This window comes from Protopterus annectens, chromosome 14.part0 (assembly GCF_019279795.1).
Source record: "Protopterus annectens isolate FY-2018-M chromosome 14.part0, PAN1.0, whole genome shotgun sequence".
NCBI classification, from domain to species: domain Eukaryota; kingdom Metazoa; phylum Chordata; order Ceratodontiformes; family Protopteridae; genus Protopterus; species Protopterus annectens.
The window spans coordinates 568067980-568083182 of record NC_056748.1 but is presented as its reverse complement, the minus strand read 5'-3'; the positions used below and the strand labels follow the sequence as shown (position 1 = coordinate 568083182).

At 38.3% G+C, this 15203-nt stretch overlaps 1 protein-coding gene across 1 annotated transcript in view; it reads right to left on the bottom strand.

Moving 5' to 3' along the window:
• Window positions 1–325: 325 nt before the first annotated feature.
• Window positions 326–15203, bottom strand: part of LOC122789105 (THAP domain-containing protein 1-like) — a 110290-nt gene continuing 95412 nt past the window's right edge. Inside the window, exon 6 of the mRNA XM_044056307.1 lies at window positions 326–1423. Coding sequence (XP_043912242.1) covers window positions 1163–1423 — 261 coding nt within the window. The 3' untranslated portion in view covers window positions 326–1162. The remainder of the gene's footprint in view (window positions 1424–15203) is intronic.

The window sequence follows — 15203 nt, the reverse complement described above, 5'->3', positions numbered from 1 at the left end:
TGGGCCTCCCCTGAAACAGAGGCCATTGGCATAGTAGGCCTAACCCAGCCAATAAAGTGTAAATAAATAAAAATAAATAAAATGCTGTCTACTCACTAATGCAATGAGTTTTTTTTTCAACTTGTACCACTAATGGAATTCCAACTTTCTCAATGCCCATCTCATAACTTAAAAAGTGCACTTACCTGATTACATGCAAGAAATACATGCGAGTCTTCAAGGACAAATTCCCAAAACAAAGTACAAGCACATCATTACAGTCTCCAAAACTCTACTAGACAAATTAGAATTCATTAAAAAAGTAAAACACACAAATTGGCATTCAGGACATTAAATACTCTAGATTTTATTACTGTAATAGTTTAACTGGTACTTAGCCCATAAAAAGATACCAGAGCAACTACAAATAAAACATACTCAAAGTAATTCTACTCTGGACAATATGTCAGGACTTTGTCCATGAACAACAGACAGCCAACTACTACAAAGTAACACCTCCTTCCTAGTTTAAGATTCCATCATAGCAAGTTTGGCAAATTAATGGGGAACGAATGAGAGTCTATAGTCTTGACTTTTGACTGCTGTAACATGTCTTAAGTACCCCAAACTTTTAACAAAATCTGAACTAGTCAAATGCAATTCAAGACAATTTTTAAAATTTTCCAGTATGCTTTGTATTACGTAACGTGTAAGGCTATGTCCTCTACATTAAACTGTTGGGTGTGCTTGTTCCTCAAAGCAAATGAGTTGGGAATTTTTAAGCAAGTTGTCACCACCATGCATCCAGATACTTCCCACAACAATGGCAAGATTGGTTCTTTTCTGAGCCAAGGTTTCACTGTGGCATCCTGATAAGGCTCCATAATGATGAACTGCCTACATACGGCTATGCAAGGCTTTTTAAATGCCTGCCACATAGGCACAATGCTATCTGTAAACATGTGAATCCAGTCCGAATAACAAATTCCATCTGCACATCTTTCATTCTGTATGCAGTACTGGCTACATGCAGTCTTGCATAAATGTAGATCCTACATCACTCGACTGTGACACTTTCTTCCAAGAGTGTAACATGAGATGATAGGCACTGTGTGCATTTCACATGTTCTACAAAACCTTATTCTTGTACATGATGTTCTGCTGCTGATCTGTATGCAGAATATCAATTGCACTTATAAAGATAATATTTGCAAAAGTCTACATCTGGACATTGTGTAGCTACATCACTCTTCAGTGAAAGACTTGTTTTCTGGACCGAACTGTAAGGTGATGAACTATCAGTCTGTGTCCCAGTACTGCACATATTCTTGGAGTTCCCCGTTTGACACTCCATGTTCCGAAGTGGGCTAATACACGGCATATCAATTGTGCACATATCCATGGAGTCAATGACTATTTCCTCATATAGTTGTTCCATCTCCACCTGTGGTGAAACAAAAGTTATTCGCTTTTTACTACATAACAGCACCAATGCAAACAGCTTTGCTAGCAATGCTAAAATAATCTCTGTACATACTGTCACATTAAGTTAAACACTGTATACAATATTTGCAGCAAGGAATGGATGTTCCATATTAGCCTGCATGCTCAAGACATTGTAATTTACGGTTTACTATTGAAACATCTAACATTATAAAGTAAACCTGTCAAAAATGCTGTTTACATGTTTAATGTTCACAACAGTAAACAGCATAAAAAATCTGACACCAAAGCATGCAAAGTCGAATTTAACTCCTGCACTCTGGCTTCTGGTGTACTACAATGCACTGACTGTCATTTTTTTTCGGGGGGGGGGGGACAAGCCCCCATGTGCCCCCCACATCCCCTGCCACTTATATATTCCAACTGAGATCACACTACAGTGTGGAAAAAGGTAAATCTCCCGATCCGCACTGTCCTGGTCTTTGGTCTTCCAGAGTTGACATTGCAACCATCTCCCAAACGGTTTTCTGCATTCAAACTCTCGCACAACTCAACTGCACACAAGCCATGTTCAACATATTGATTGTAAGCATATATATATATCTATATATATATATATATATATATATCTATATCTATATCTATATATATATATATATATATATATATATATATATATATATATATATATATATATATATATATATATATATATAAACAGTAACTGGCTAGGCATAGCAATTAAATGTGAAAAGTGAATAATGATGTAGGCTCAAAAAGTTAAAACAGCAAAACAAACATTTTCAAGGACTGTCACAAGTAAGAATCTCCATTAATGAATAGCCACATAAACCAATGAGAAAAAAAAAAAGAAAAGAAAACTTCGCCCTGATGGGGGTAGCTATGATGTAAGATTTTATTTCACAGTCAAGGTTTTCACCTCCCAGATGCAATTTTATGGGACATATTCTGCAGTTTGATCCTCACTTTCTGTTGGCTTACAACAGTATAGTGATTTCCTACTTTCTGTCATTGGTGACTACTTCTGTCTTTATAAATTACTTGGCATCCTTTGATGTTTGTTAGCTGAATGGTCATCTTTGTCACAGCTTCAAAGAATAAATGAGTTAGAACCTCCGTTCTGAGGCCGAGTTAGAACCTCCGTTCTGAGGTTGAAAATGTACCCAAGTTCCAGTTTCTAGTTAACATATGAAACGTTTGCCTCTTATAGCTTAACAGCTTAAAGGAAAAGTCCTACCTCTCTTACAGTTTAATTCAATCTTTGGAATCAAAGCTTAATTTCTCATTAGATTTGGTACATGCATGGTATACCACAGACACAAGGAAATCTATACTTTTTCCAGTCAGGTAGGGCCCATAATCAGACATGTGCAACCAGTCCTACTGATGTTTCAGTAATCTCACTACTTGTGCATCGAAAAAGCTATCAACCCTAGTGATCCCATTATAAAAGAGGTGCTCTTGTGTAACTATAGCAGTACTTCAGTCTTTCAGACATCACAGAGAACTATTAATCTGCCATGCTGAAGGATTATGGTGTTGATGAAGTGTTAAGTTTTTTTATGAAGTGTTAGTATGCTGCAATATAACAAATCAAGGGGTAGCAATGCAACAGAATTAGGAAAATGCAGAATATGAAGGAATTTGTTCATCTGTTTAATACAAAGCTCATAACACAAAGTCAAGCACAGCTTGGAAGCTCATTTCTCAAACATTCATATTAAAGCAACTCATCTTCCTAATGCAGACACTGGTGAATAGCAGAACTAGTTCTTTGAAATAAGGATTAACAGTTTCTGGATTGCAAGGATAGCAGTGACAGCTCAGAAAGTATGTATGTGTCTCTGTGTCAGTGCTTGTAGGGCTCCAAACTGACAATCATTACAAAAGGCTGCAATTTAGCTACTTTCTTTGGCTGTGTTATATAGCTGCAGTGAAAAGGTAAAACAAGCTGTGGGGGAAAGTTATACAATGGCCATTCTGGATAAAATGCAAGCACTTCCGCTACAGAAAATGTGCAAGATGGCTTGACTCCCATTTTGTGGGAAACTAACATTTTATAAGAACCACGTTGAGTGATTTTGTTGCATTAAAATAGCTAACAAAACAAAGATACAAGGAAAACAGAAATTGAGCTTCAAGGTAAAGTTTTCCTTTTAAATTTATGCAAAGCTGTAACCCTTATTCATGACCCTACCTGTCATCCACCTTTCATTTACAGCATGTACAGAAACAGTAATAAGCAGAACTATCTCAACTAAAGTTGAGCTGCACACTTCCACATCCCCCCAAGCAGCACATCAGGCTTACATCTAAGCTGAAGTATCAGTTGCCAACGCTGAAAATGCATTTTACATATCCTTGTGTCTTGCTGACCAACAAATACACTACTGCATTCTGTTGGAAAAGACCACTGATTATTAATGAACAAGCAACCAAATTATTAAATTTCAGTGCTGCTCATCCTTAAATAGAAAACTCGACACTGGAAAAGAATGAGAGGCTTCTCCACTATTGGTTATTCCCTCTCCAACAACTTTATTTCCTTTATAATACCAAACAATTCCACCAAAATCTGTCTATTCTTTGAATTCCACTTTCTGATTATTACTTTTTTGGCTGCTAATGGAATTAAATTTAAATCAGCTTATGGTGGCAATTCAACAACCCCAACTTAAATACATCATCTCCGTAGTAACTCTGGCTTGCTCATCCAGCACCTGCCCTAGCCCATTCTGCAAAGCATCTTTGAATTCTGTCATATCTACAGAGTCCCAAAAATATACCCCTAGTTTTTCCTTCTACCCCCACACGTCTCTAATATTTACTTTCAATCTGAGGAAAAATTCTTTGCAACAGACTTGTAGAATAAAAATACCTATGTAACTATTTCTGTGTAAATATCCTGAATGGTTCTGATTTAGCCCCATACTTAGAAGCCCTGTAGACTTCTTCCCGTTAACCCTTTGTTATTTGTCCACCCAACCTTTTCTCCATTTCTGTCCAAGTTCCTCTGACTTGATTTTTACAATCATCATGTATACCATTTTGTGTCTACAAATTCATAACCCATTTTAAATCCCAAAAATATACCCCTAATTTCTCCTTCTACCCCCACATATCTAATATTTACTATTTACTCCTCTTTCTCTGTAGTCTATTATTCCTTGGTACTGAAAATATCCCTATCAGGTAATCTAAACAATCTTACATTCAGCTCACCTTAACTCATAAGATCATCCATGCCTTATCTACCTGCCAGCAATTAGACCCCTATTTTCAATACTATTTTCCAAATCATCCCCTTTGGTCAAATAACCAACTGCTTTCCATCTACAAACCACAGAGCTCTGCTAGGGTCAGTCTCTATTCCACAGAGTAGCTAGAACTTGGAATACAATTCCTATAACAATCAGGTCCATCACACACCTTCATCTTTCCAAACCATTACTAAAAGATTTCCTGTCTCCTGGCATTGTCCCTGCTCCTAATCTGGGACACAGCTCTCTAACACCCTTCATCACCTTTCTTATACTGCCTTTTAAAGCACTAAACCATTTAATCTGCTTACCCCAATACCTCACTTTACTGTACTTCTTCAGCTACGTCTACTTCTAATCAGCACAACCAAATTACTGCCATCACTACTCCTCTAAACACTCAAACTGGCTTTATCTCCTCTAACACTTCACTCTACGGTATTTCTTAAATTACTTCTAACTACCTCATATACCATATTTCTATCTGTAAAGCCTTAATACAAGGCTTGTAAATTTAATGTTTATGACTATCAATATAAATTTTATTATAGTGACAATTACGCTATGTATTCACTGAAACTGCATTATTACATTTGTTACTGTAAATGCTGATTGCATTAAACATGATTCCTTGGCGCTTTTTCCCTGGGCTTCTGCTGAAAAAGGACACCTGTGCCCAATTGGACTTTCCCAGTAAAACAAATTTCAATAAATAATAGGCACTTTTCTTAACCCCCTAGGTAATTCGCTCCCAGTACTTCAGTTCTTCACCCAATTTCCTCAGATTTTTTCCCACGGTCTCTCTCAGCTACTTTCTGTGCCTTTAACTTGGAAGGCCTACAGGCAAAAACTCCTTTCTCCGACCCTTCACTAACTTATTTTTCAATGAACTACCAGCCTCTTTACATACATATTGTTCTACCCGGTAATTGTTATTCTCCCTTAACATCTGTGCCCAGAACACAATCTCTCTCTCTCTCGTAGTCCTTCCTTGTCACATTGTCATACCTTTCCATTTCAGTTTATACTCCACTAAGTGTACTATATGTAACAGCCTTAACCATGTGCATTAAAATAGTCCTTTAATAAGTCAAACCCATAATCCTTGATCTATTGCTAAGATCATTACATCCTAGACACAACCCCAAGGTCTCTTTTCCCACCCAAACAAAATTTTGCAGTTCCTAAATTGTTTGCCATAATTCACTGCTTGTTGATAGAAATATGCCTGGCCAACATAAAAATCAAAGTGACCAAAAACATTTTCACTTCTTGTAATATGCTATCCATGTCCACAGTCCAACACTTCAGTCCCTTACTGTTTAAAATATCTTCTACATAACTTCTTCCCACATCACTTTCACCAGTACTGATGAGTCTTTCTTACTCCACATTTCTAAATAACCATGCTCCTAAGGTATCGGAATTGCCATACTAATTCATGTATGGCACATAGTTTGCAGATATGGATTTTGTTTTATAACCCGAAAACTCTAACAGTATCAATATGTTCCATAACACAGGGACACCCTGCTCTGGATTGTCAAATGCAATATTATCTGCAAATAATGAAATTCTTTCTAGTCTCCCATTCCATTCATACCCTTGGATGTGATTTCACATCTTATTTTTGTTCTACACAGCAAACAATAAAGAAAGATTATGTCCTTGCCTACTGCCTCTACATAACCTCAACTGATCAATCAACTCCCCCTACTCTTATATCCTCACATCTAACCCAGTGCATCTCTTTCTAATCAAATTAATTTCTTCAGTAAGGACTAGAAATTCCACCATTACCTACACAAAATCCCAACTTTCCCAAATCAAAAACCTTCTATGCATCTGGACTCACCAGACATAACAGTATTTTTTATCTCCTCGGCAAACTTCAATCCACCAAAGTCCTATTAATACTGTTAAAGGTCTGCTTCCATTCTATAAATACCGAATGATCTATCAGTTTCAATAACACTTTTACTACCCTTTTTGCTAATAGAGATATTTTACAGTCATGATTTAATACAGAGATTGGTCTACATGAAGCAGGGTCTTTAGGATCGTTCTCTTCTTTAATGTAAATTACCACCATCACTTTCTTCCAGACGGTACTAATTTCTTTCAGGTGCTTACTAGAGTCCTTCCTCAAACTTGCAAATTTCTACAGATATACCATTCATCTTAGTTACTTACTGCAACCAGATTAACCATAATTTTTATTTCTTCCTTCCCTGCACTAGCAATTAACTAACTGTTGAGCCTCTCTCTCTCTTCCACCTTTGGCATGTCAAGTTTATCATGAAATTGACAAAAAGAACCATCTCCTCATCTCTGCAATAATCAGCGTGGCAACAGACTTTCATAAAATACTTAACTTAAAATAGTTCCCCAATTAATTCAGGGTCTCATCTTCCTGGATGTAGAACCCCTCAGCTTTATGGCTGCTCTCTCCACTTCCTGCTTCCTAAGTCTCTGTGCTAAAAATTCTTTTGTGTACTAGGTAACTGTCATTCAGTAATTGACAGTTTGCCACTTTTTCTTGCTAATGAATACTGTCGGAATATGCAACTGTCTCCCTGATAAGTCTCACTTGCTCCACTTCCTATTAGTAAGAGTCTCCAAGTTATTCTGCAACACTTTAACCCTTCAAAACATTTTGCCATTTTTTTACCTCCCTTTCAACCACAGATTTCATAAATCTGCTTTCACTGCTTCACAGACACTGGTAATCTCTTTCAACATATTTTTAGCTTTCTTACTGCTTCCCAGATCTTACCTACTACCCACTCTAAATACCTTTAACAAATAAGTAGGTAAGCTTCAAAGCCCACCCTCTTTTACCACTGCTCGGAACCTTTACCCTGACTTTTGTAGCACTTATTTTTATTTTATTTTACATTTGTTGACCAGGAAAGTCCAACTGGATACATGTCCATTTTCAGTGGAGGCCCGGGGAGAAAAGCTGCAAGGTACAGACAATGACAAAACGTAATTAATGAAAAAAACAAGTTGCAGGTTATACACAAACAAATCAATATGATATATATTTTGCATAAAGGTTAAAGACACAAAATGCAAATTCAGTTGTTACAAGAGACTTAATACACTAACATTGTAGGAGGGTTAGTCCGGCTTGGAACAAGGACATAGCCAGTGTGATTTAAAACACTGTTCAAGACTTTTTTTGAACTGACTTAGGATGCGTTCAAGGGTGATATCAGCTAGAAGCGAATTCCAGGTTTTACCAACATAGTTGGCAAACAGAGTCTCCAGCAGAAATATTGGATTTGACAGTTTGTACTAGTAACCTGTTCGAGGAGCGAAGTGGTCTGAGGTTACTGCTGGGTTTGATGACATGTTTCAATGCAGGGGTACTATCAGGCTGAGAGAGAACTTTATGTGCTACTAACAGTTGGTTATACTGAAATATATGTGGCAATTCTAACCATCCTAGGTAGTTCAGGTTTTTACGGTGGCATGTCTTTATAGGGCATGCCAGTGGCGAATCGGGTGATATGATTATAACAGTTAGAGAGTTTATTAAGTTCAGTTTTACTTAAGTTGGTTAATAAAGAGGAAGCGTAAAGGAGAGTTGAAAGAAGGTGAGTGTGTGCAATGGCTATTTTAGCAGGTGGCGTTAGGAAAGTTTTTATCTTGTATGGTGAGCCGAGTTTTTTGTTAATGGTTTTAATAGTCTGCTTGACATGCATGTCGAACTTGAGATTGTCTACAGTGACGCCTAGAAGCTTTGTGTAGGTATCTGGGGAGATACCACCATTGTTAGATTTTATGGAGAAGAATGGTATAGTTGGCCTGCGGGTAGGGGAAAACAGTAGTAGCTTAGTTTTGTTTGGATTTAGGATCAGGTGACTAGACACTGTATTCCCAGAAGCAGAGGAGCATGTTCTCATGCTGTATAATAACTATTTAAGCAGCCTAGTTTTTATAACTGTGGAAATAAACTCCATTTGAGCTCCTGAGGCTACTAGTACATCCTCCACACCAAAGTCCTCCATGAATAAGAAGTTTGGAGATTCTTCACTCAGCAAATTGACTACCTCAGCAATGTGGAAAGACAGTAATATCTGGTGGGGTGCGACTTTCACAGAACAGTTTACTGTTACCACTTAGTAAGGTCTTCAGAGCTGCACAGCTTTGGCACCAATACAACACAAACAAAACTTATTGGCATATGACAAAACTCAAAAGCATAACGCCAAGCCATAATGATTCAAACCCTTAGACTCAAACACTAAACATTACAGATCTCATCCCTCATACAGGACACTGTATGTAGATCAGTGTGTGTATGTACCTTTACTATCCAAGGGCTTGTACAAGTGTATAAATACTGAGAACACACTGCCATTTTGCAGTAAGCTGTTGAGATGTAACCATGTATGTATGTAAGGTCTGTCTTAACTAGTTTGTTTGGACTTTATGATGCCGCTATTCATCCTGTGTTTCTATGTATTAAAGCATCTAAACAAAATACCTTGCCTGCTTGTCATCTATGTTACAGAGGGACAAGCGACATGGTGTCAGAAGCGGCATATCTAAAGGACATAATGTAGAGCTGGCACGCTAAAATGACTTAAGGCACATGCTTGGGACTTAAGGAATATACAGCAGAGGAGCATCACTATAATGTGCACACTTCGCAAAAGAAGTCAGAAACAAATTTCAGGTATTAAAACTTGCTCAGCACTTTTTATTTGTAAAATATGAAATGAGGCATACAGAACGCTCTAAATGATATTTGCATAAACCAATATGTATGATACTGATACAAATATTCAAATTACTGCATAAAATGTTTGAGATGAAGTCCAAACTGCATAAAATGAATAAAATAAAGATTAACTACCGCATTTTTGCAAAGCATGTATTTTTCATATTAAGCAAAGATACCAGAGTTATCAGAAGTGTATAAACTGTTCGCATGTTTGTGCAGTGTTGCTGTAAAGTTATTTCACAAAAGTACACCATTACAGGGCATATTTCGCAGAATACAACCATTACAGGGTATATTTTGCCAAGTACAGTATTTCTACGAGTTTACTGTGCATTTGAATGTTAGTACAAGCTCACAGAACAGATTATGTATGAACAATCACAAGGGCCATATTTTCTGTGTGTTTGTACATACTTTTTGGACATGGCAGATGGATTTCAAAAACTTAGCGCACTTGTGTTTGACAGTAATTTATTTATTTTTATTTTACATTTGTTGACCGGGATAGTCCGACTGGATGCATGTTCATTTTCAGCTGAGGCCCGGGGAGAAAAGCTCCAAGGGTAAACAGATACAGCATTACATAATACCAGCATTACATATTACAAACAGACTATTTACAGTGATTACATAAGTAAGCAAGTTAAACAAGTTCCACAGGTTAGGAGTTAATCCCGAGCGTAAGTCAGGATTAAATTAAATTACACAGTAAACTGGTTAACAGATTTTTTTTTACACATTCTAGAGAGTTAGCCAGGCTTGATACACTGGCATAGCCAGTTAAGTGCCAAATGTTGTTTGAGTCTAGTTTTAAATTGACCAAAGGTAGAAAGTAAGGCAATATCAGCTGGAAGAGAGTTCCAGGGTCTACTTACAGAGTTTGCAAAGAGAGTCACCGGCTGTGCTACTAATTTTGCTAGTCTGAATTAGTAGTTTGTTAGAGAATCAAAGCGGTCTAGGATTGTTATAGGGGGTGATAATAATTTTAAGTGCAGGAGTATTGTCCGGATTACAGAGGATTTTATAGGCCATAATCAGTTGGTTATACTGGATTAGGCTGGGTAGTTCAAGCCTCCCAAGCTGATTTAGACTGATGCAATGATGTGTCCTAAAAGGCAGCCCAGTGGCAAACCTGGCAATGTGGTTGTAGCAAATTGAGAGTTTAAGGACAGTCTTGTTTAAATTCGAGAGTAGAGGGGATGCAGACAGAAGGGTTGAAAGAAGGTGACAGCGAGCTATGGTAATTTTAGCTGGAGGGGTTAGGAAGGCTTTTATTCTGTAAAGTGACCCTAGTTTTTTGATGGTTTTGATAGTTTGGTCAACATGTAGGTCGAATTTTAGATTATTATCTATGATGACACCTAATAGTTTTGTAGAGGGGTCAGGGGAGATTATTGTGCCATCATAAGGTAAAGGTGAAAGCGGTGGACCTACGTGTTGGTGAAAATAACAGCATTTTAGTTTTTTTGGGATTTAGGATCAGACGACGTTCAGAAAGCCAGTTTTCTATTGCATTAAAGGTGGTCTGGATAGCTGACCATAACTCTATTGGAGATGTGGCCGAGCAAATCAGAGTAGAGTCATCAGAATATTGGATACAGCTGACTTTTGGGATGACAGTATAAAGGTAGTTAATGAAGATGGAGAACAGCAAGGGCCCTAGTATAGAGCCTTGTGGTACTCCAAGGGTGTTAGGTAGAAGATTAGAGAGTTTGTTCTGCCAGAGGACAGCCTGCTGTCGACCATTCAGGAAGGATTGAAACCATTGAAGGGCTCTAGTATCGACACAGACTTTTTGCAGGGTGTGGATTAAAAGTTGGTGATCAACCATATTGAATTGCCTTGGAAAGGATCCAAGAAGAGGGCTGACGATATATAATTATTGTTGCGATTATGGCGTTGGTAAAGGCTAGGAGGGCTGACGTAGCGCTGTGATGAGGACGGAAGCCATGCTGAGTGTCTGCCATAAGGTGATTCTGGATTAGGTGGTGCATGAGTTGTCTATGAATACATTTTTCCATAATCTTTGCAAGTGGAGAGAGTATAGCTGTTGGCCTATAATTGGAGAATTCAGCAGAGCTGCCTCCTTTGTGAAGTGGGATTACATAAGATATTTTCCAAATGGTGGGAATTTTAGCTTCTACTGTGGTTCGATTGATTAGTATTGAGATGGGGTAAGCAATAGCATCAGCTGATTTTTGTAGGTACTCGGCAGGGTGTTGATCAGCAGAAAGTGTAGTGGGTTTTAATCAAGGTACGGATAAGTGAAGTGGCGACAGATTGGAAGCTGAACGCTTCTAGGGGTGGTACTTTCAGGACCAGGGGAGCTAGGAGGTAGTTGGCTAGCTAGGGCTTGAATTGTCTCAGTAAAGAATCGTTTAAAACTGTCAAACATCTTCAGGGGTTTTTATCAATAGTAGCAGCAGGGATTGGGGTTGAAGTTTGTCCAGGATGTAGTAGATTATTTAAACCTGCCCAAAACTTCTGAGGGTTATTTTGATTTACTGTCTGTAAATTACAGTAGTATTGTTTTTTGTCTTGTAAAATGGATTTTTTTAGTTTCGTTCCTGGATTGCCTGTATTTAATGTGATCTTGGGGGGTCTTTAGAAAAAAGCCATAAAGCCCATGCTTTATTTCTGAGGGTAATTGAGTTTAGACTCTTTAGAAAGCCATGGTGCAGTTTTTGCCTTTGTTCTCTTTGAACGAACAGGTGCATGCAAATCAGGTATCTCAAGGAATTTGTTGTTAAAAGTATGCTACTGCTTCCTCTAAGGGGAAGTGTTTTAGAATAGACCAATTACATGAGTTTAGTTCTTGTTGGAATTTGGCAGGGTCAAAGTTTTTATTGTTTCTAACCTTTCTGAGTAAGGGTTGTTGGGAATTAATGGCTTTGTGCTTAATTACATATGTGAGAAGGTGATCACTTAGGCCATCAGGGAGGGTACCAGAGATGTACAGTTGGGGGTGACTATTTATGAGTACCCAGTCAAGTATGCTTTCTTTTTGGTTGGGTTTACCTATCCTGGTAGGAGTGGATATGATTTGTGCAAATGCATGCAGGTTAATATGGGTGGTTGGGGATTCTGAGGAACAGGTGCCCCAGTCTATGTTAAAGTCTCCAAGTAGTAGGGTTTCTGGGGGGTAGTGACATGATAGCCAGTGCAGGATATCTTCAAGTGTAGATATATTGTTACCTGGGGGAATGTACATACAGATGATATTAATGCATTTATTTTTATTAAGTTGCAATTTGGTGGCAAGAACCTCTGAGTTATTAATCTGAGGTGGTTGTATTACATCTATGGTGACATTCAACTCAGATTTATAGAGTACAGCTACCCCACCCCCCTTCCTGGAAGCACGATCCAGCCTGCGTATGTTGTACCCAGGTGGTAACACGTCATTGTCTGTAGTGTTAGGTTTTAACCAGGTTTCAGGTAAACACAGAATCTCAGGGGAGTGGACATCCAGAAGTGCATGCAATTCATGTACCTTGTTATTAATGCTTCAAATATTGAGATGACAGGCTAGGAGAGAGTTAGTTGGCCTTTTAATTGTAGGTTTGTAGCTAAGATTGCAAGTAGAGGGGGTATGTGTATCTGAAGTGGGTGGGCCAGGGTTGGGGTGAATATCACCACCAAGTATTAAATTAAGTCTATACTTGGTGATGAACTTCAGGAATTTGTTTATTAGTTTGTAGTAGTGTTTGGATCTAGAGCTAATGTGCCTTGGGTTGAGATGTTGACAGACAGAACAAGATGTTGGATAGGACCTGGTATTGTAAGTATGGTTGAAGGTGGGAGGATTTACAGCAGGGGTGATAGTATGGCCTTTTGGGACCTGAAATCCCATGAGAAACTGGTTTTCATACAAGGTAAGGAGGTACGGTGTGAACAAGAGGGGTAGTAAAGGTGAGTATATCATTATTTGTGATTCAGCTAGTGAGTGAAGGAACTGTTTTACCTGGTGATGCAACACCAGAAGATAGAGTGGTGAGATAAAGGTACTGGGAAAGGGGGATGGGAGAATGCCAGATGAAAGCTAATAGGTGCTAGTAAAATGTAGGTAGAAGAATGGGGGTGGGAGGAATTATCCCAGATGAAAGCAGATAGGATCTAGAAAGCGGGGGAGTGGCTATAGTACTTTAAATTTAGAGGTACTGGGGGCAGGAGGAAATTGGGTGCAGGGAGGGGAGCGAAGAGAGCTCGAGCGTAGCCAGGGTGAACGTAGCAGGGCTATTGCAGTTTACAAGATTTCCTAAGGTGTCCTAAAGCTATAAGGTAAGTATTATAGCTCTTAATGTAAGAGTCAGTTTACTTAAGTTACAGGGGAAGAAGGCAATCACTCAAGTAGAAAAAAGAGCTTAGTTGCTGCCATGTGCTTGGGTTAGTAATATAGCTGAGAACTGGAGAGTGTTTGAGCAAGAGTACAACATTTTCATACAGGCTGCATTTTCTGATAAAGATGACCATACAAAAGCATTTATTCTGCTTAATTTAGCTGGGTCAGAAGCCATAGAAAGGTAATGTTTGTTTGTGTATGCACCTGCTATCTTTACAGGAGAGGGGAAAACAGTCATACTGTTGTACAGACTGAGCCAAGGGAGGACCTAGAGTGCTTAAAATGTACATTTAGAGAAATGTGTAACCCCCAGACAAATGTTACAATGGAAATGCACTTATTTTATTCAAGGGATCAAAAGCCTGGTGAAACTATTGCAGCACATATAACTGACCTGAAAAAAAGCTAAAACATGCAGATTTGGTGATTTAAGGGATGAGCTGATAAAGGACAAACTTGTGTGTTTTATTAAATATGATGCTGTGAGAAAGATTTTGCTCCGTGACAGTGATGTAACTTTGAATAAGACCACTGAGATTTGTCAGATATAGGAGCTCACAGAAAAGCACTCAAATATGCTTACAAATGAGAACAGCTCTAGAAGGCACAGTGATAATGCTCATGTGGGCAGTATGCAGCATGTGATTAAAAGAAACAGACCCAAGCACATGGCAGCAACTGTATCCCCTGCAGCACTCACTAGTAGACCCCACAGCTTTCCAGCAAATTCCAGAGTTTGTACAATCTCAGTGAAGTATAAGAGTGAGTCAGCAAACTCAAGGCATAGGCCCAAACCTAGTTTCACTGCCAACTGTCATAACTGTAGTGAAAGTCATGAATCTAAAGGGGAAAAATGTTTAGCTTTTGGTCAAAAATGCCACAAATACAATAAATGAAATAACTTCAAAAGGTTTTGTAAATCAAAAAAGCCCACGTTATTTTATTAAAAGGGAACATTTTAAGAAACAAGTTGATCAATTAAGAGAGGTGCAACCCTACTTTTTATGAGGATGGTGTGTCAGTGCTTCATGAAACAGTCAATGGAGTAGATTTAAGGGCAATGAATGAAGTATTTTGTATTGTTTGGATAAATGGCAAACCCACAGAGCTCAAAGTTAACACAGGTTCCAAATGCAATGTTATGTCAGCAGAAACGTGTGTATGTCATGGTGACAGGCTTGATTTGGCAAGGTGTGTGCAGCATGTTACTCTGTTGGAAGAAGCTATGACTTTATTTTATGTGGTCAAGAGGCACGTCCAGTCATTATTACGGCTTAGAGACAGTTTGAAAATGGGACTGCTTTCATTTAATAAGGAAGTCCATCATGTTAACTTAAAAGACCACTATAATTTCACCCAGTACATTTTTTCCACCTATGCTAATCTTTTTGAAGAAAAACTAGGCAAACTTCCAGTTATGTAC